Source organism: Stegostoma tigrinum, chromosome 15, assembly GCF_030684315.1.
Source record: "Stegostoma tigrinum isolate sSteTig4 chromosome 15, sSteTig4.hap1, whole genome shotgun sequence".
Classification (NCBI taxonomy): Eukaryota; Metazoa; Chordata; class Chondrichthyes; order Orectolobiformes; family Stegostomatidae; genus Stegostoma; species Stegostoma tigrinum.
In genome coordinates, this window is record NC_081368.1 from 73,490,922 (window position 1) to 73,511,186 (window position 20,265).

The 20,265-nt window shown below is 43.9% G+C and overlaps 1 protein-coding gene across 1 annotated transcript in view; it reads right to left on the reverse strand.

The window, feature by feature from the left end:
- LOC125459006 (cyclic nucleotide-gated olfactory channel-like) overlaps positions 1 to 20,265 on the reverse strand; it is a 126,813-nt gene that overhangs the window by 12,896 nt on the left and 93,652 nt on the right. Inside the window, exon 6 of the mRNA XM_048544879.2 lies at positions 9,921 to 10,027. Within this exon, the coding sequence (XP_048400836.1) occupies positions 9,921 to 10,027 (107 nt within the window). The remainder of the gene's footprint in view (positions 1 to 9,920; positions 10,028 to 20,265) is intronic.

The following is a 20,265-nucleotide window of genomic DNA, read 5'->3' on the forward strand; positions in this document are numbered from 1 at the left end:
GTTGCTGGGAAAGCTCAGCAAGACTGACAGCACCTGTAAAGAAAAAAATGAAGGTTAACGTTTCGGGTCCAGTGACCTTTCTCAGAGCCTGAACATTAACCCTGACTTTTTTTTCCACAGATGCTGGCAGTCCTACTGTGCTTTTCCAGCAACTTCTGTTTTCGTTGACTCTGTGTGAAGTCAGTGGAAAGCATAAGTTTAAGATGAGGGGGAAAGATTTAAAAATGACTGAAGGGTAACTTTTTCATGCAGAGGGTGGTGCATGTATGGAACAAGCTACCAGAGGAAGTGATAGCAGTGGGTTCAATTACAACATTTAAAAGGCATCTGGATGGGTAAATGAATAGGAAGGTTTAGAAGAATATGGGCATATGCTGGCAAATGGGTCTAGGTCAGATTGGGATGTCTGTTCAACACAGATGAGTTAGACTGGAAGATCTGTTACCATGCTGTATGACACTATGTAATCCTACACAAGTGCAGCGTAATCAGAAGAGCAAAATAGTGAAGATGCTGGAGGTCTGAACTTAAACAGGGAATGCGAGAGATACTCAGCAGTCTCGCAGTATGTGTGGAGAGAGAAATGGAGTTAACATTTTGAGTCTGGTCTGACTCCACCTCAGAATTCTGAAGAAGAGGAACTCTTTAATAAAACTAAGAATTGGAGATGCTGGAAATCTGAAACAAAAACAGAAATTGCTAACATAACTTTGTAAGTCTGGCAGCATCAGTGAAGAGAAAGCAGAGTTAATGCTAACTCTGGTGACTCTTCATCAGCAAGGAAAATATGGTATTTATGTTGAAGATGATTTGGGGTAGGATGGCCTGCTGAAACAGAGAGATGGAAATGGAGCCCAGACAGTGAGAGTGAGAGAGAGAGAGAGAGAGAGATATGAAAGAGGTAGGCGGAGAAAAGGATTATAGATCATAGGCTAGAACAGAAGAATAGTTAAAATGATAATGAGAGCTGAAAGTAGGAGAGAATGGGTTGGTTGTGCTAAAAGTAACTCATGGCACAACAAGATCAGGAAGGGTAAAAGAACGTGGAAGGACGGAATCAGGCTGTAAAGTTATTGAACAAAAACAAAGTTGCTGGAAAAGCTCAGCAGGTGTAGCAGCATCTGTGGAGGAGAAAAAAGAGTTAATGTTTCGGGTCCGGTGACCCTTCCTCAGAACTGATAGTGACTGGGAAAACGTCAGTTTATATGCAGAAAATAGAGAGGTGGGTGGGGTAGGGAGTAAACGAAATGATAGAGCCCAACGAGCAAGAAAAAGACAGTTGGACAGACAAAGGAGTAGCTAACGATCAGACCGAGAGGGTGAATAGTTGTTAATGGGGACTGTTAATAACTAACAACAGAGGGTGTCTAGTAGCAGGCTGTGTGGTAACAAGGCCTGGTATGTGGGGTGGGGAGCTGGGACATGGGGGAGTTTAGGCTCTAAAATTATTGAACTCAATATTGAATCTGGTGGGCTGTAGGGTTCCCAAGCGGAAAACGAAGTGTTGTTCCTCCAGCTTGCGCTGGGCTTCAATGGAACACTGTAGCAAGCCGGAGACAGAGATATTGGCCAGGGTGCAAGTAAGTACATTGAAGTGGCAGGCAACAGGTAGACATTGGCAAGCCAAAAATCATGAGAAATATTGGGTAAACGGGTGTACATGGTATCTGGTTACAGATGGGCTTTTCTGATGAACGGTCTAGGCCTGAAACGTCAGCTTTTGTGCTCCTAAGATGTTGCTTGGCCTGCTGTGTTCATCCAGCCCCACACTTTGTTATCACAGATAGGCCATGATTGGTTCAACGAGCTCAATGATGTATTCATGCTCCTATTCTGGGTGCAGTGATAAAATGACTGACTGGATAAAAGTATTGGCTTTGGGAACAATTGGTGGGTAATACTGGATTCAGTCTGGCCAAAATTAGCTTTTTGTCGTATAATCACCAGGGATGATATAGAACAGAACAGGGAATATGAACTTGGAAATGAACTGAGGAAGGGTCTGGGCCCGAAACGTCAGCTTTTGGGCTCCTGAGATGCAGCTTGGCCTGCTGTGTTCATCCAGCTCCACACTTTGTTATCTTGGATTCTCCAGCATCTGCAGTTCCCATTATCACAGGGAATATGAACTTGTTTGGATACTGAGAAGAATAGTGTTATTGCAACACATTGTCCAAACAGATAGCACAGAGGTGGAGGAAGATGACCTCGACGTCATGTTGTGGCTGAAATTCATTGATTTGCAGGGCGCAGAGGGACAAAATGAACTCCTTTGCTGAGCATAGAACGTCCAGCATCAGAGAACAGTAAACCAGAGGAAGTAGCAAATATCTGACAAGAGGTGAATTAGGCGAGGGGCTGAAGTCAGAGAGATGAGATGAGGAGCCAAGTTCCAGATGGACATCGGTATTCCTGAGTTGTTGAAACTTGTGTTACTTAATGTACAAAAGGAAGAGAATAATTTTCTTGTTATAGCATTTTAAAAACTGGAAATTGAAGTGAAACTGGAGCCAGGGCAGCCCTGAGCCAGCATAAGGTGGCACTAATGGAAAAAGAGGCTGAGAGTGTGTATATAGCTAACATGGCTCTGAATGCGAATTTCAGAATGTGATGAGTAGTGTTGTACATCACAGAGATGCCTGTGATCGTGGGTAGATTCAAAACTCAAAAAATGAAACTTCAGTCAGAATCTATGTGGGGTGAGCCAGAGTTCTTTGTTCCTCAAAATTATTTGTTTCTCTGTTCACAGATGATGCCAGGCCTGTTGACTTTCTCCAGTACTTTGTGTTTTATTTAAATTCATCACAACCTCCCTACTCTGTGCCCATATTCATGATGCTTGGAATGCTGAATATATTATTAGTAGTTCTCTCTACTTGACTTGCTACTTTTAATGCTTTATGTACAAATAAACCCACATTTCTATGTTCCTGTACCCCTTTTAGAATAGTAGGCTTTATTTTATCCTATCTTTCCATGTTATTTGTAGCAAAATGAATCATCTCACATTTGTCTTCATTGAACTTCACCTGCCGTTTCACTGCCCACTGCACCAACTTGTCTACTTGATCTTCTGCACTGTTCTCTATGTTCTGAGCCCTCATGTTCCTTTGTTCTAATAATAGAATACGCTCAGCCCTGCAATATCTTGGGACACTTCCTGTTAACCTTTCTCATCCAGTTACATCTCCTCTCAGGTATGTTCTCCAAAATAATTGACAATCCTCTAGGTGATTGGTGACCAGTGGTTTATGAAGTTCCATCACAATCTTTCTTTCTTATACTTTGCAAAGGTTTAGTATGGATCGGCTGGTTAGACCACATTGTTGTGAGCCTGGAGTACGTAGGCCAAAAAAGATAAGGATGGTAGATTTTCTTGCCTAAAGGACTTTAGTAAACCAGATGGGATTTTATGATCATCAACAGTGGTTTCCTGTTTAACCGCAAACAAGTTGAGTTTTCAAATCTAGGTTTTTATTGATTACATTTTAAATCTACCAGCTGCTATGCTAGGGTTTTGGACCCATGCCCCCATAACATTAGCCTCAGTCTCTTAATTAAAATTCCTGTACAGTAGCAGCAGTGCAGACCATCCACACTGTCATTGAAGAACTACACCATAGATCCTTAGATAGCACCTTCCCGACCCACAATCATTTTCATCTAGAAAGGTAGCAGATACATGGGAACACCACTTTCTGCAAGGTTTCCCCTCAAGCCACTCGTTATCCTGACTTGGAAATATATTGTTGTTCCTTCACTGAAAATGGGTTGAGATCCTAGAACTACCTCTCTTATGACGTTGTGGGAATAACTACAACACATGGACCATAGTGGTTCAAGAAGGCGGCTCACTGTCATCTTCACCAGGATACCTAGGGATGTGCAATAAATCTTGACCCAAACAATGATGCACATCCTGTAAAGAAAATACAATGAAATACATAATTCCACTATTTATAACTTGGAAGTTTGCAATTATCAACGCTGCAGTAACCCCACTGTCATTGAAAATACCGCAGGCTGCCCACTATCGCTGTCCACACTGCCGTCCGCTCATTGTCATTGTTGACACTGCAGTCTTCTCACTGTTACTGTTGACATTGCACCATCCCCAATGTCACTGTCAACACTGCAGTCTCAATACCATTGCTGATCACACTGTAGCAGTTACTGTTATGACTGCAGCATTTCTACTGTCACTGGTGATACTGCAGTATTCTCACCTTCACTGCAGTAGCTGAATAATCACCCTCAACATTGCAGCATTCCCCATTGTCATTATCAACAGGTGGTAAATAAGGCTTTCAGCAGATTTGTCTTTGACGAAACTATAGAATCACTCTAACAACTGTGTAGTATCACACCACACTGACAACACTGCTGTATCCCACCAGTTGCTGACAACACTGTAGAATTGCATTGTCACTGATAACATTGTAGTATTGCACTGTCACTTTTGATACTGCAGTAATGGCCTGTCATTCCTGGCGGCAGAATCATACTGTCACTTTCGACAATGCTGTATCCCACTATCATTGTTGATAGTGCAGTATCACACCCTCACGGTCAATGGTCAACAATGCAGTACCCTCACTGTCACTCTCAACACTGCAGTATCATCAACGTCATTGTGGATGCAGCCACATCCCCACTCTCACTGCCGACAACACTGCAGTACCCCCACTAGCACTACCAATGCTGTAGCATCCACGGTGTCACTGACAACATGACTGTATCCCACCATTACTGTTGAAATTGCAGTATCACACATTCGTTGTGAACACTGCACATTGGACTGTTACTGTAAACCCTGCAGTACCCCCTGTATCATTATCAACACTGCAGTGCTGCTCTTCACACTGCAGTATCCCACTGTCACTGCTGACACTGCAGTATTACAGTGATGGAAAACACTGTCATTAACAAACCTGCAGAATCCTTACCATCACAGCAATAACCCACAGTCACTGTTGATACTTCAGTATCACAATGTTACTCTCAAAGCTGCAGCATCTCCGCTGACAGTGTGAAGACTGCAGTATCCCTATTGTCAGTATCACTCTGCAGCCTCCTCCTTGTCACTGTCAACATTGCAGCATCCCCATTGTCACTATCAACAAGTGGTAAAGAAGGCTTTCAGCCAACTTACCTTCATCAGTTGGGATATTGAGTGTACAAGTTGGCAAGTCATGTTGCAACTGTTGAGTTAGGCCAGATTTGGGGTATTGTGCACAGTCTGGTTGCTGCAACTTAGGAAGGATGTGGAGGCTTTGGAGAAGATGCAGAAAATGTTTCCCTGGATGTTGCCTTGATTTGGAGAGTATTAACTCTAAGAAGAGATTGGATAAACTTGGAATGTTTTCACTAAAGTGTTGAAAGCTGAGGAGCAACCTGATAGAAGTATATAAAATTAAGAGAGGCATGGATAAAGTGTAGAGACAGAGTCTTTTTCCCAGGGGAGAAATGACAAATACAATGGTACACGGGTTTAAGATGAGAGGGGAAAGTTTAAAGGAGATATGCAAGGAAAGGTTTTTACACACAGGGTGATAGATGCCTGGAATACAATGATAGAAAAAGGTAATAGAGACAGATATGATAGCAAAGTTTGAACAACATTTAGACTGACACAACAGGCAGAGAATAGAAGGATAGGGACCATGTGCAAGCAGGTGGGATTAGTTTAGAATGGCATCATGGTCAGCATAGACATGGTGGGCTAAAGAGCCCGTTCCTGTACTGTATTGTTCAATGTTAACACTGCAATATCCCCACTATCACTACCAACACTGCAATACGCTCACTGTTACACTCAACACTGCAGTATCCCCCCGTCACTGTCAACACTGCAACATTCTTGAGGTCACTGTTAACACAGCAGCATCCCCACTGTCACTGTCAACAGTGCAGTGTCCTCACTATCATTAATGATACTGCAGTATCTCAATGTCACTGATAATGCAGTGTTGTACTGCCACTCTTGACACTACAGTATCATACTGTCACTGACAATACTGATATTCGCACTCATGCTGTTTAACTGCACTATCCAAACAGTCAATGTTAATACTGCAGTATCTTCACAATCACACTAAAAACTGCAGCATCCCCACTATCACTCTCAACACTGCAATATTCCTACTGTCACTGTCAACACTGCAGTATTCTCACTTCCACTATCAACATTGTAATATCCCCACTAACACTGTCAACAATGCAGTATCACCACTGTAACTGACAACACTGCAGTGTTGCACGCTCCCTGTTGACATTGCAGTGTCCTCACAGTTACTGTTGACACTGCAGTACTGATCTGTGACTATCAACATTACAGTATCTTCACTAACACTGCTGTCACTGCACAATCACGCTATTACTGAGGCACTGTATTATGCCACAATCACTGACAATATTGCAATGTCCCACTGCCACTGATGACACTACAGCATCGCACTGTAACGGACAACACTGGAATGTCGCACTCTTATTGATGACACTGCAGCATTCTCATTATCACTACTAATGCTGCAATATCCCAACAGTCACTGTCAACACTGCAGTATCTCCACTGTCACTGACAACAGGTGGTAAAGAAGACATATGGCATACTTGCCTTCTTCAGTTGGGGCATTGTGTATAAAAGCTGACAAAACATCTTGCAACTGTATAAGACTTTAGTTAGGCCACATTTGGAGTACTTGGGCAGTTTTGATCACTGCACTATAGGAAGGATGTGGAGGTCTTGAACAGAGTGCAGAAGAAATTTACCAAGTTGTTGCCTTAATTGGACTGCATTAGCTCTAAGGGGAGGTTGAACAACCGTGAATTGTTTTCACTAAAGCGTTGGAGGCTCAAGGGCAACCTGATAGGCAGGAACGCAGAATTCTGGGTCAGTGGAGCAATTCTTGGTAGTGTGGATGTGCAGAAGGATCTTGGTGTCCACGTACATAGATCCCTGAAAGTTGCCACCCAGGTTGATAGTGCTGTTAAGAAGGCTTTCAGTGTGTTAGGTTTTATTGGTAGAGGGATTGAGTTCCAGACCATGATGTCATGCTGCAACTGTACAAAATGCTAGTGCGGCCTCATTTGGAATATTGCGTGCAGTTCTGGTCGCCCCATTACAGGAAGGATGTGGAAGCATTGGAAAAGGTGCAGAGGAGATTTTCCAGGATGTTGCCTAGTCTGGAGCGCAGGCCCTATGAAGAAAGGCTGAGGAACTTGGGTCTGTTCTCATTGGAGAGAAGAAGGCTAAGAGGGGATTTAATAGAGACATACAAGATGATCAGAGGATTAGATAGGGTGGACAGTGAGAGTCTTTTTCCGAGGATGAGGACTTTAGCTTGTACAAGGGGGCATAGCTACAAATTGAGGGGTGATAGATTTAAGACAGATGTCAGAAGCAGGTTCTTTGCTCAGAGAGTGATAAGGGTGCCTGCCAATGTAGTTAACTCAGTCACATTAGAGGCATTTAAACAGTCCTTGGATAAGCAAATGGATGATGATGGGATAGTGTAGGGGGATGGGCTTAGATTAGTTCACAGGTCGGCGCAACATCGAGGGCCGAAGGGCCTGTTCTGCGTTGTATAGTTTAATTTTCTATGTTCTATGATAGAAGTGTATAAAATTACAAGAGGCATGGTTAGGGTAGAGAGACAGATCCTTTTTCCCAGGGTGGAGATTTCAAATACTAGGAGGCACAAGTGTAACAGGGAAAGTTTAATGGAGATGTGAAAAAAAAATTTAAACAGAGGATGACAGGTGACTGGAATGTACTGCCAAGGGAAGTGAAGGAGGCAGATATGACTGCAAAGTTGAAGAGGCATCGAGACTGATACATGAACAGGCAGGGAGTGGAGAGATACAGACTATGAGTAGGCATTTGGATTCATTTAGAATAGCATCATGGTCGGCAGAGACATGGTGGGCCGAAGGACATGTGCCTGTGCAGCACTCTTCCATGTTCTCTCACTATCAACATGCAGCATCCCTTTTATCACTAACAACTATGCAGCATCCACACTGTTACTCACAATACTGCAATATCTCCTCTGTCACTATCAACACTGCAAAAGCTTTCTGAAAATCCAAATACACTATATCCACTAGTTTTTCTTTATCTATTCCACTTATTGCATTTTCAAAAAAATGTAGGTTTTAGGTTTATCAAGCATAATGTTTTTGCTTTTCATAAACCTATTTGTCTTATCATGTTGATATTTTGCAACTATAATCCAACACATCATGCTCCGATGCTTCTGCCGTCTGCAATCGGACCCAACCACCAAACACATTTTTCCTTCCCCACCCTTATCTCCTTTCCAGAGAGACGAACTGCAGGAAGTGCTACACCTGCCCTACACCTCCCCCCTCACCCCCAACCCAGGCCACAAGAAGACCTTCCACATCAAGCAGATGTTCACCTGCACATCTGATAATGTGGTATACTGTATCTGCTGTTCCCGTTGTGGCCTCCTCAACATCGGTGAAACTAAGCAGAGGCTTGGGCTCCACTTTGCAGAACACCAGTTTGCACTAAACAACTGCACCTCCCAGTCACGAGCCATTTCAACTCCGCCTCCCATTCCTCAGATGACATGTCCATCTTGGGCCTCCTGCAGTGCCACAACGATACCACCCGAAGAATGCAGAAACAGCATCTCATATTCAGCATGGGAACCATGTAGCCCAATGGTATCAATGTGGACTTCACAAGCTTCAAAATCTCCCCTCCCCCTACTGTATCCCAAAACTAGCCCAGCTTGTTCCCACCTCCCTAACCTGTCCTTCCTGCCACCTATCCCCTCCTCCCACCTCAAGCCCCATCCCCATCTCCTACCTACTAACCTCATCCCGCCCCCTTGACCTGTCCGTCCTCCCTGGACTGACCTATCTCCTCCCTAACTCCCCACCTACACTCACCTTTACTGGCTCCATCCCTGCCTCTTTGACCTGTCTGCCTCCTCTCCACCTATCTTCTTCTCTATCCATCTTCTATCCACCTCCCCTTCTCCCTATTTATTTCAGACTCCTCTTCCCCTCCTCCATTTCTGAAAAAGGGTCTAGGCTCGAAACGTCAGCCTTCCTGCTCCTCTGATGCTGCTTGGCCTGCTGTGTTCATCCAGCTCTACACCCTGTTATATTTAAAAGGTTCTGTTATCATGTCTTTTATAATAGTTTTGAGCAATTTCCCCATTACTGGTGTAAGGCTAACTGGTCTATATTTCTGTTTGTTTTTATTTCCATCAACCTTTAAATAGTGTGGGTACATTTTTCACTCTCCAATTTGTAGGACCTGCTGAAGAATCTATAGAATTTTGGAAGATGACCGCCATTGTATCTAATATTTCCAAGGCATCTTCCTTTAGTATTCGGCAATGTAGATTATCAGGCCTTGTGGAGTTGTCAGCCTTTAACCCCATTAGTTTACTCAGCACTGTTATTCTCACCATCACTGTTGATAGTGGGGTATCACTCTGTCACCTTCAACACTGCAGTGTCCTCACAGTCACTGATAATATTGCAGTATTTCAATGTCTCTGACAACAATGAAGAGTCCTACCGCCCCTATTGAAACTGCAATATTGTACTGTCACTCACGGCACTGCATATCAAACCATTACTGACAATATTGAAGTATTACACTATCACTGAGGACACTGAAATATTCCCACTGTTGCAGTTTAACTGCAGAATCCCAACAGTCACTGTTGACTTTGCGGAATCCCCACTGTGACTATCAAAACTGCAGTATCCTCACTGTCAACATTGTAGTATGCTCACTGTCACTGTCAACACTGCAGTATCACACTCACTGAACAGTTTTTACACTGGACAGCTCTGGCTGATGGTAGTGTTTGACACCACGAAACAACACTAGTGAAAAAAGTGATTGTTTGCAGAAAACTATGTGCACAAACCTGTCCTGAGTCTGACAAAGATGTCAAGAATATAAATGACATCTGAAATGTAGTCAGTAGTCAACCACATTGTAAGATGTTGTATCTGGAAAGAGTCAAAGCAAGCCCTGTGGGGAAAAAGAAAAACAAGTACTTTAGCCTAAAATCACAGAAACATACTCGGCAATATGTGCTCCAGAAACACACTGAGAACTAAGTGTTAATCACACAGGAAACACACTAGGAAATACACCACATGTCAATCACACACCAAAACATACGGAGAAACACATGATAATCACATACAGAAACACAAAGAAAGACATGTTAATCACATGTATCAGAGGTATGTCGGTCATACACATTTCATATCATGAGATGGTAAGAACTGCCGATGCTGGAGAATCTTCGATAATAAGGTATAGAGCTGGATGAACACAGCAGACCAAGCAGCCTTAGAGGAGCAGGAAAGCTGATGTTTTGGATCTAGACCCTTCTTCAGAAATGTGTAGTTGGGTAGCTGTGGGCTACCTAGAGTACACCTCCTCTCACCCACCTTCCTGCAAAAAGGCCATCCCCTATTCCCAATTCCTTTGCCTCCACCGCATCTGCTCCCGAGATGAGGCATTCCAATGCCAGACATCCCAGATGTCCTCGTTTTCCAAGGACTGCAACTTTCCCTGCACAGTGGTCGAAATGCCCTCGACCGTGTCTCTCACATTTCCCACAACTCATCCCTCATACCCCCTCCTTGCAAAAACAGCCAAAACAGAATCCCCCTCATCCTCATGTACCACCTCACCAACCTCCGGAACCAACACATCATCCTCCAACACTTCTGCCATCTGCAATCCAACCAAATCACCAAAGACATTTTTCCCTCCCCACCTTTATTTGCTTTCTGGAGAGACCACTCTCTCCGTGACTCCCTTGTCTGCTCCACACTCCCCACCAGCCCCACAACCTCCGGGACTTTTCCCTGCAACTGCAGGAAGAGCCATACCTGTTCCTACACCTCCCCCCTCACCCCCATCCCAGACCCTAAGAAGACCATATTCATCAAACAGACGTTCACCTGCACATCTGCTAGTGTGGTATACTGTATCCACTGTTCCTGTTGTGTCCTCCTGTATATCAGGAGAGAAACCAAGTGGAGACTTGGGGACTGCTTTGTGGAACATCTACGCTCGGTTCACAACAAACAACTGCATCTCCCAGTTGCGAACCATTTCAACTCCCCCTCCCACTCCTTGGATGGCATGTCCATCCTGGGCTTCCTGCGGTGCCACAACAATGCCACCTGAAGGTAGCAGGTATAGCATCTCCTATTTCACTTGGGAACTCTGCAGCCCAATGGTATCAATGTGGACTTCACAAGCTTCAAATTCTTCCCTCCCCCGACCACTTCCCAAAACCAGCCCAGCTCCTACCTGCCTCCCTAACCTGTCCTCCCACCTCAAGCCCCACATCCATCTCCTACCCATTAGCCTCATCCCGCCTCCTTGACCTGTCCGTCCTCCCTGGACCAACCTATCCCCTCACAACTCCCCACCTACACACTCCTTTAGTGGTACCAATCCCACCTCCTTGACCTGTCTGTCTCCTCTCCACCTATCTTCTCCTTTATCCATCTTCTATCTGCCTCCCCTTTTCTCCCTATTTATTTCAGAATCCCCTTCCCCTCCCCCATTTCTGAAGAAGGGTCTAGACCCGAAATGCCAGCTTTCCTGCTCCTTTGATGCTGCTTAGCCTGCTGCGTTCATCCAGCTCTACACCTTGTTATCTCATATCATGACCTGTTGTCTTTCACTGACTATCTTTGATGAAACCAAAACACTTCTCAGAACTTTTATCTCCTCAGATAGCCAATACCCAGGCAATTTTGGTTCTGTCTTCACAACAGAGACCCCAGATTACCTCCCAGAAATTTTAGGGAACGCAGGGTCTGAGGAGAGGGTGTAATTAATGAAAACCAGAATCAGTAAGAAAATGATGCTGAGGAGAAATATGGGGTTAAAGGCTAACAAATCCCCGAGGCCTGATAATCTATATCACAGAATACTAACGGAAGAGGACCTGGAAATATTAAATGCATTGGTGGTCATCTTCCAAAATTCTATAGATTCTAGAACAGGCCCTACAAATTAGGGAGTGAAAAATGCAACCTCACTATTTAAAAGTTGGCAGAGAGAGAAAGAGAACAAAATTATAGAACAGTTAGCCTCCCGTCAGTAATGGGGAAAATGCTCAAATCTATTATAAAAGACACAGTAACAGAATATTTGCAAAATATAAACAGGATTGGACAAATGAGTTTATTAAAAGCAAAAAAAATCATGCTTGATAAATTTACCAGCGTTTTTTTGAAGGTGCAATAAGTAGAATAGATAAAAAAGAACTATTGGACATGGTGTATTTGGATTTTTAGAAATCTTTTGGTAAGGTTTATCAAAAGAGGTTGAGTTGACAAAGTTAATACAAGGTAATATACCAACATCAATTGAGAATTGGTTGACAGACAGGAAACTGAGAGTGGCCATAAATGTGAATTTTTTTGGGTGGTATGCAGTGACTGGTGGGATATCGCAAGGATCAGTGCTTGGATCCCAGCTATTTGCAACATGTGAAAATGACCCAGAGGAGGCAACCAAGTGTAACATTAGCAAGCTTTTATTTTGTTGACTCATGAGATGTGGGATATGGGGAGTGAAATCCCTTCCTGATCAGGAATCTGGGTGGATGATGCCAGGGTGCTCTGAACATTATGTGAGCAGCCGTTGGCCCTCTGTCCCCTAAGGATGACTGTAAACCTGATGCTTTAGGCAGCTCAGTCAGCGATGGACTGGACAAACTGTCCTGTATTCCTGTAATTCAAAAAGTATACAGTCAGCTCCTGATCAGGAGACACCACAGAGCTCTCTATTTGTAATTTGAAAGGACTCAGAGGTGAGGAGGTTCATGGTTTCTGTGATTGTCAGTGTCACAGGCACTGTTCTAGCTCTCAAGCTGGGCTGTAAATCTGCCTGCACAAGGTGGCAGTTGTAGTGACAGTGTCCAGAGTCATGTGAAGGTATCTCCAACACAGCAGTACACACATCTGCAGGGAGCTTCAATGTCACAAGTACACCTTCTCAAAGTGCACTCTCTTCCTGTAAACCCCCTTCTTGGCACAGCTTTACCCAGTACAGCACATCTTAGTGTACCCCCCTTGATATATTCCCTCTTGGTATAGCCCCCCTTGGTATAATTCTTCTCTCTACAACCGCTTTTGCTACATCCCCTCTCTACGTGCACCATTTTGGTACACCCTGGCTCTCTCACCACCACTGGCCTCCCCACCCCAGAGTAGGAGCCTTCCTCCTGCAGTGAGTGATTCATTTCAGCCAGAAGTCCTTCCTGAGTGCTCGTGCAGTGTGTTATTTTTTGCTGCTCTTCACTTTGCATGTAGTTGGCAGCCTGTGCTGTGCATGAACTTGTGCAAAGAGAGCTCAGGCCCCTCCATGTTTTTGCTGTGGATTCTCACTAAAGGACTCAATATGGAGATAATAAGGTATAGAGCTGGATGAACACAGCAGGGCAAGCAGCATCAGAGGAGCAGGAAGGCTGACGTTTTGGGCCTAGACTCAATATGGACTTGCCTGAAAACAAGAATGCTGCATGTATACTGCATGGATACCACCTCCTCTGAATTTATTTTTCTTTCCAATTTCTTCATCCTTGAATCCTCTCCCTCTCAGCTACACTGTTCCCCCACTACCCCCCCCCCCCCCCCCCCCCCCCCGCCATTACTGGAGATGGTTTTCTTTCCTCTGGTGGACCCCCCTATCAGGTTTCAATCTCCTCAGTCACTGTGACCCCATTCACCATTTCTCTTGACCCTCCTATAGTTTCCTTTGAACCCATCCTTTCCCCATGCCTACCTTCAGCCTTGCATTGTTCTTTCTCCCATTCTGCCCCCTTGTTCTGCTTCTTTACCCTCATCAGCTCCCCTCATTATCCCATTGTGTTGCCAACTGTCAGTGTGCAGTTCCTTCCTTCATGATGCCCCTTGCCCCAATCAGTATGACTCTCCCCAGCATGCCAGTTGTTTGCCTCTATTCCTCAGGATCTTCCTGGCATCAGTCCAACAATATGCCCTTTTAGTGTAACACCTAACATCCCTTCCCCCCTTTATCTGTAATTATTCCGTGGAGTTACTTGAACACACTCCAGTCTAGAGTCAGCCAGTGTGGCTGCTTCACTTAGGAACTGGCCCTCAATGCTGAGAGGTTCTGAGAAAAAGAAGAGCAAAGAATTAACCTATCCAATGTTTGCCTTCCTCTCAGTTAAGTTACCCTGTCCACCCGTCAAACAACTCTGGAGGTACCCTAGAAATGTACACACACAATTGTAATCATGCTATGAAACTATAAGACATAGTTGGCCAAGGTGAAGAAGGCCATTCAGCCCATTGAATTGCTCTGCATTCGGTGAAATCATGGCTGATCTGATATTCCTCAACTCTCCTTTTCTTGCCTTTTTTTCCATAAACCTTGATTCTCTTACTCATTAAAAATCTGCCTTTCACAGCCTTGACTACACTTAATGACCTAGCCTCAACAACCCTGTGGTAAAGAATTTCAGGTCCAGTGTACTGTGAGATGAAATTCCACCTCATCTCTGTCTTAAATGTGCAGCTCCTTATTCTGAGATTATTCCCTCTGGCTCAAGATTTCTCCATAAGTGGAAACAACCTCTCTGCATCCACATGGTCAAGTCCCCTCAGAATCTTGTATGTTTCAATATGGTCTTCTCTCATTTTTCTAAACTCCAACAGAAACATGCCCAACCTATTCAAGTTCTCCTCATAAAATAGTTACTCCATGCCTGTTATCAGCTGAGAACCTTCTCCTGACTGCTTCCCATACCATTATACCTTAGAAAAGAGGCCCAAAACTGTTCATAGCACTCTAGCTGTGGTTTGACTAGTGCTTTGTACGGTTTTACCAAAGCGTCTCTTTTATATTCTATTTCTTTGAAATAAAAGCCAACATTCCTTTTGTCTTCCCTATTAATCCACTAAACATGGACACTAGCTTTTTGCAATATAAGTAAAGGATCTTATGACAAGGATATCTGCCATATAGCTTTATGCAGTCTTTCTTTCTTCATTTAAACAATATTCAGCTGTCTACTCTTCCAGCCAAGGTGCATAACCTCACATTTTCCCACACATATTCTGTCTGCCAAGTTTTTTTGTCAACTTCAGAGTTGAAGGATTTGATTTCTAGGGAGAATTGAATAAGCTGGGGCTATTTTCCCTGAAGCATTGGAGACTAAAGTGTGAAGTTATAGAAGTTATAAAATCATGAGGGGCATGGATAAGATGAATAATCAAGGTCTTTTCCCCAGGGTAAGGGAGTTCAAAACTAGAGGGCATAGGATTAAGGTGACAGGGGAAAGATTTAAAAGGGCAACCTTTTTACAATTACACTATTTAAAAGGCAACTGGAGGGCATATGAATAGGAAGGGTTTAAAGGAGTATGAGTCAAATTCCAGCAAATGGGCCTGGATTATTTTAGGGTATCTGGTTGGCATGGATGAGTTAGACTTTCTGTGCTGTACATGTCCATCACTCTGTGATTTGATAACAGCCTAGCTATATTCTCTGCTATATTCACCTGCAAATTTGGTCACAGTGCATTCATTTTCCTTATTAGAGTTATTAACATAGAACATAGAACAGCACAGCACAATACAGGCCCTTGGGCCCACGATGTTGCGCCAACCTACTATGCTACTAAGATCAAACTACCGTGCATGCCCTACATTTTACTATCCTCCATGTGCCTATCCAAGGGTCGCTTAAACGTATATTGTTAATAATGATAACCTCAGCACTGACCTGTACAAAGAGAGATAAAAAAATTCACCATCTTATCCAAAAATGTGACTCATTAACTGTCAGAAATGCACCTGGTAACATTTACATATACAATCACAAGGAGACATGGTGCTAGCTAACATATATCTTAATCCATCCCCAAGAGCAGACAGATATGGTCCTCTGTGTTCAAACTCTATAGAAAAGACACAAATTGAATTTTCAGCACAAAACAGTCTTATGACCTGTGCCATCTTTTATTTCTCTTTTCGGTTGGTTTGATCTTTTCTGCCATCTCTCCACTCTATGTTCAGTCAACAGCCACTCACAGCTCTGCTTGTCCCATCTTCACCTCTCTTATTGCATCTCAGTTCCTACTTGTATCATCAAATCACCTGGCCTCTGTCCTATCGCAGACTGTCCCTCTTTTTGCTGCTCTCCCTCCTCCTATCCCTTGCTCACAATGTGCTGAATTTCTAATTTCCCTCAGCTCTCAGGCTCACATGCAAAGACCTACAATGTTTGCCTGAATTTTATCTGTGGGTGGGGGAGGATATCTGTGGTGGGGTACAATCACAGTTCAGTGTCAGGCAGAGTGGACATTAGGAATTTAGGGTTGACGGAAAGGGAATATGAGTAAGGACATCTCCATAGAAGTGTTAGGCGCTTTTCAGGAAAGGGAATATGAGTAAGGACATCTCCATAGAAGTGTTAGGGACTTTTCAGGATGTGGATTCACTAGTGCTACACCTCAGGAAATCAAGCCATATTGATCACGCTGTCAGCTTGACCAGCTGTGAACTTGCTATTATTGCATAGTGTGATGGTTTAGGGTGCTTGAGACCTCTTGTCAACCCTGAAGGTTGGTGACTACATACCACATAGATCGCCGGATGATCCATGGCATAACCCTCATGTAAAAGGGCCATATGCCCAATCTCATCTGTAAGGCAATAGCCATTGCATGCTTGCTCCTTCCACATAGCATTGACCTGTGTTCCCTGGAGAGGTACTGACTTCATAGACACTGGTGTGAAGACATTTCAAAAAAGCTGAGCCTGTGGTGGTACACCCTTTGCACTGGGTAGTACTTTCAATGCCCCAATGTCCTCAACATGTTCACTATACTCACCCCATGTGGCTCTATCTCATCTCTGGAGCAGCCAATGTCTCAAAGCATTCAACTGATGCCTCCACTGCAGTGAGATCCTCAAGAACCTGGTGTTGTCTTCGATGGCTGGATCTCAGTGACACACTTATCTTCACAACATTCCACTTTGGACTTTCACTGGGCAGTGCCTTCAGATTCGAGTCAAATTGTTTATCCAATACAGAGAGCCTGGAAACAGCTCAGCAGCCTGGTCTAAAAGTCCAATTTACAACCAGCTGTCGCTGAGATCTCAGTGTAACTGCAGGGATAGGACGCTGAGCCTCCAGGCTTGCTGTGCCTGGCTGATAAATACAACAGACAAATATGTCCGAAATGTATGTGGCAGTTGGTTGTTTGATTGGCATTAATCACCTGACCACTGCTGCCGTGTCAGCCAATGAGACAGCCAGTAGGCCATGAAATTGGAGTGGGGGGGTAGGGGGTTGGGCCAATACAGGTACTTCATCGGCATCTTGTGGTATTGATATCATGAGCTAAGCCAGCATTCACTGTCCTGGGAAAGTGGTAGTGAGCTGCCTTTTTGAACTGCTGTAATCCTTGGAGTGCAGTGCTGTTAGGGAGGGAGTTCCAGGATTCTGAGATAAGCATTGAGGGTGATTAACATATATTAAATTAACATATATTAAGATTAGAATTTGGATTTCAAAATAAAAGCAAGTAGGTTTCAGTTACTTTTGTGAAGTTTTTTTTGAAAGAGAAAAATAAGGTCAGGGAATCCTTCTGGAGTAGTGACCTAAATCTAGCATTTGTTAGAAAGGAAGTAACAATAGTGCATCCACAGGCCCATACTAACAGCAATGCACCAGCATCTCCTTGCTAATCAACAACACCTTCAAGTTGCCAATCATTTTAACACCACCTCCCACTCCCTGGGTGACATGTCCAACCTGGGCCTCCTCCAGTGCTGCAATGATGCCACCCGAAGGTTGATAATCCGCCTTGGGAGCCTACAGCCTATTGGCCTAAACATAGAATTCACCAGTTTTAAAATCTCCCCACCCCGGGCTCATTTCCACATCCAAACCTTCCTCTCATCCAGTCTCCTGTTCACCTCCAGATGGATCCTGTCCATCTTCTTCCCCACCTATCCACCCTACCTTTCCCACCGACCAATCCCCACTAGTCCCCCACCTGCATTCACCTATCACCACCTCATGTACCTCTTCCAGCCCGACTCCTTGACCTGACACAACCTGTCCATCTTCTCTCCCACCTATCTGCTCCACCCATCCCACTGACCATTCCCCATCACTCCCTACCTGCATCAACCTATCAACATCTTACTTACTTTCCCTAGCCCTACCCCTCCTCTATTTGTTTCCTGGCTCCCTTCTCCTCCCCAGTTCTGAAGAAGGGTCCCATCCCAAAACATTAACTTTCCTACTCCTCAAATGCTGCCTGACCTGCTGTCTTCCTCCAGCTCCACTCTGTGTTAGAGCCTGACTCCAGCATCTGCAGTTCTTGCTATCTCCAAGAAACTGTAGCCCCCTGTGATGTTAATGGAAGGATATTTATAGTGTTGGATTTACAACATTTGAGGCTATTCACACTTGTTTTCTCTTCAGAAGCTATCTCCTGGGTCTGCATATTGTGAAGATGCATAAATGGCCTTTAGTAGAGTGAGGTGCTGTTCCTGTCAGATATGGGAGATTGGAAAGAATTTCAGTGTTCCTCAGGATTATGTCTGTAGGACGTCTATTTGATTGTGAAACGTATTAGATCATAGAACATTAGAGCACAGTACAGGCCCTTTGGCCCTCGATGTTGTGCCAACCTGTCATACCGATCTGAAGCCCATCTAACCTACACTATTCCATGTACGTTCATATGCTTGTCCAATGATGACTTAAATGTACTTAACGTTGGCGAATCTACTACCGTTGCAGGCAAAGCGTTCCATTCCCTTACTACTCTCTGAGTAAAGAAACTACCTCTGACATCTGTCGTATATCTTTCACCCCTCAATTTAAAGCTATGCCCCCTTGTGCTCGCCGTCACCATCCTAGGAAAAAGGCTCTCCCTATCCACCCTATCTAACCCGCTGATTATTTTATATGTCTCAATTAAGTCACCTCTCAACATGGATTAGCTGCAGTAACAGTTAGAGGCAATCAGGAATTTATGGGAGCCAGGGGATATGATGGATGGCAGTTTCAGGAAGGTAGAAAAACCGCAGATACAGTCAGAAACTGGGTTATCTCTAGGAAATGTAGGCAAGTGGTGCAGGAGTTTCCTGTGGCTATCCCCATAACAAACAAGTACGATGTTTTGCAAGATGTAGAGGGTGATGGACTCCCAGGGGATTGTAGCACTGACAGCCAGGTTTCTGGTACTGAGACGAGATCTAATGTAATGAGGGGTTTATAAAATTCCAAACAATCGATTATCGTAGGGGATTCACTAATTAGAGGCACAGATAGAAGTTCCTCTGGTTGACAGTGAGACATCAGAATTAGGTGTTGTCTCCCAGGTGCAAGGGTCAAGGAAGTGTCTCAAAGAGGGTGCAGAATAAACTCAAATGGGAGAGTAAACAACAGGAGATCATGAGAAAAGAGATCAGACTGAGGCTGGTGAGATTGAAAAAAGGAGCAAGTCAAACAGTCAACGCAGGCAAGAGTAAGGCAGAGAATGGGGTAGGACTGATAAATTAATCTACATGTATTTCATTTCAAGAGGCCTGACAGGTAAGGCAGATGAACTCGGGGCATGGTTGGGAACAAGAGACTGGGATATCATAGCTATTACAGAAATGTGACTCAGGAATGGACAGGACTAGCAGCTTAATGTTCCAGGCTATGGATGTGATAGGAAGGATAGACAGGGGTGCAAGAGAGTCACATTTTTGGTCAAGGATAACATTATCGCTGTACTTAGGGAGGATATTGTGGTGAGTACTTTCAGTGAAATTATGTGGATAGAACTAAGAGATAAGAAAGAGATGATCACTTTATTGGGACTATACAGTAGACCCCTCAATAGTCAGTGGGAAATTTGGAAGCAAATTTGTAAGGAGATCTCCGTTATCTGAAAGAATAATGGGGTTATAATAGTAGGGGATTTTAACTTTCCAAACATAGACTGTGTTCAGGACTTGGATGGGATGGAATCTGTGAAGTGTGTACAAGAAATTTTTTTGATTCAGTATGTGGATGTGCCTACTAGAGAAGGAGCAAAACGTGTCCTTCTCTTGTGCAATAAGTCAGGGTTAGTGACTGAGGTGTCAGTGTGGGAGCACTCTGAAACCAGTAATCATAATTCTACTAGTTTTAAAATAGTTGCAGAAAAGAATATACCTGATCCAAAAGTTAAAGTTCAAAATTGGACGAGGGCC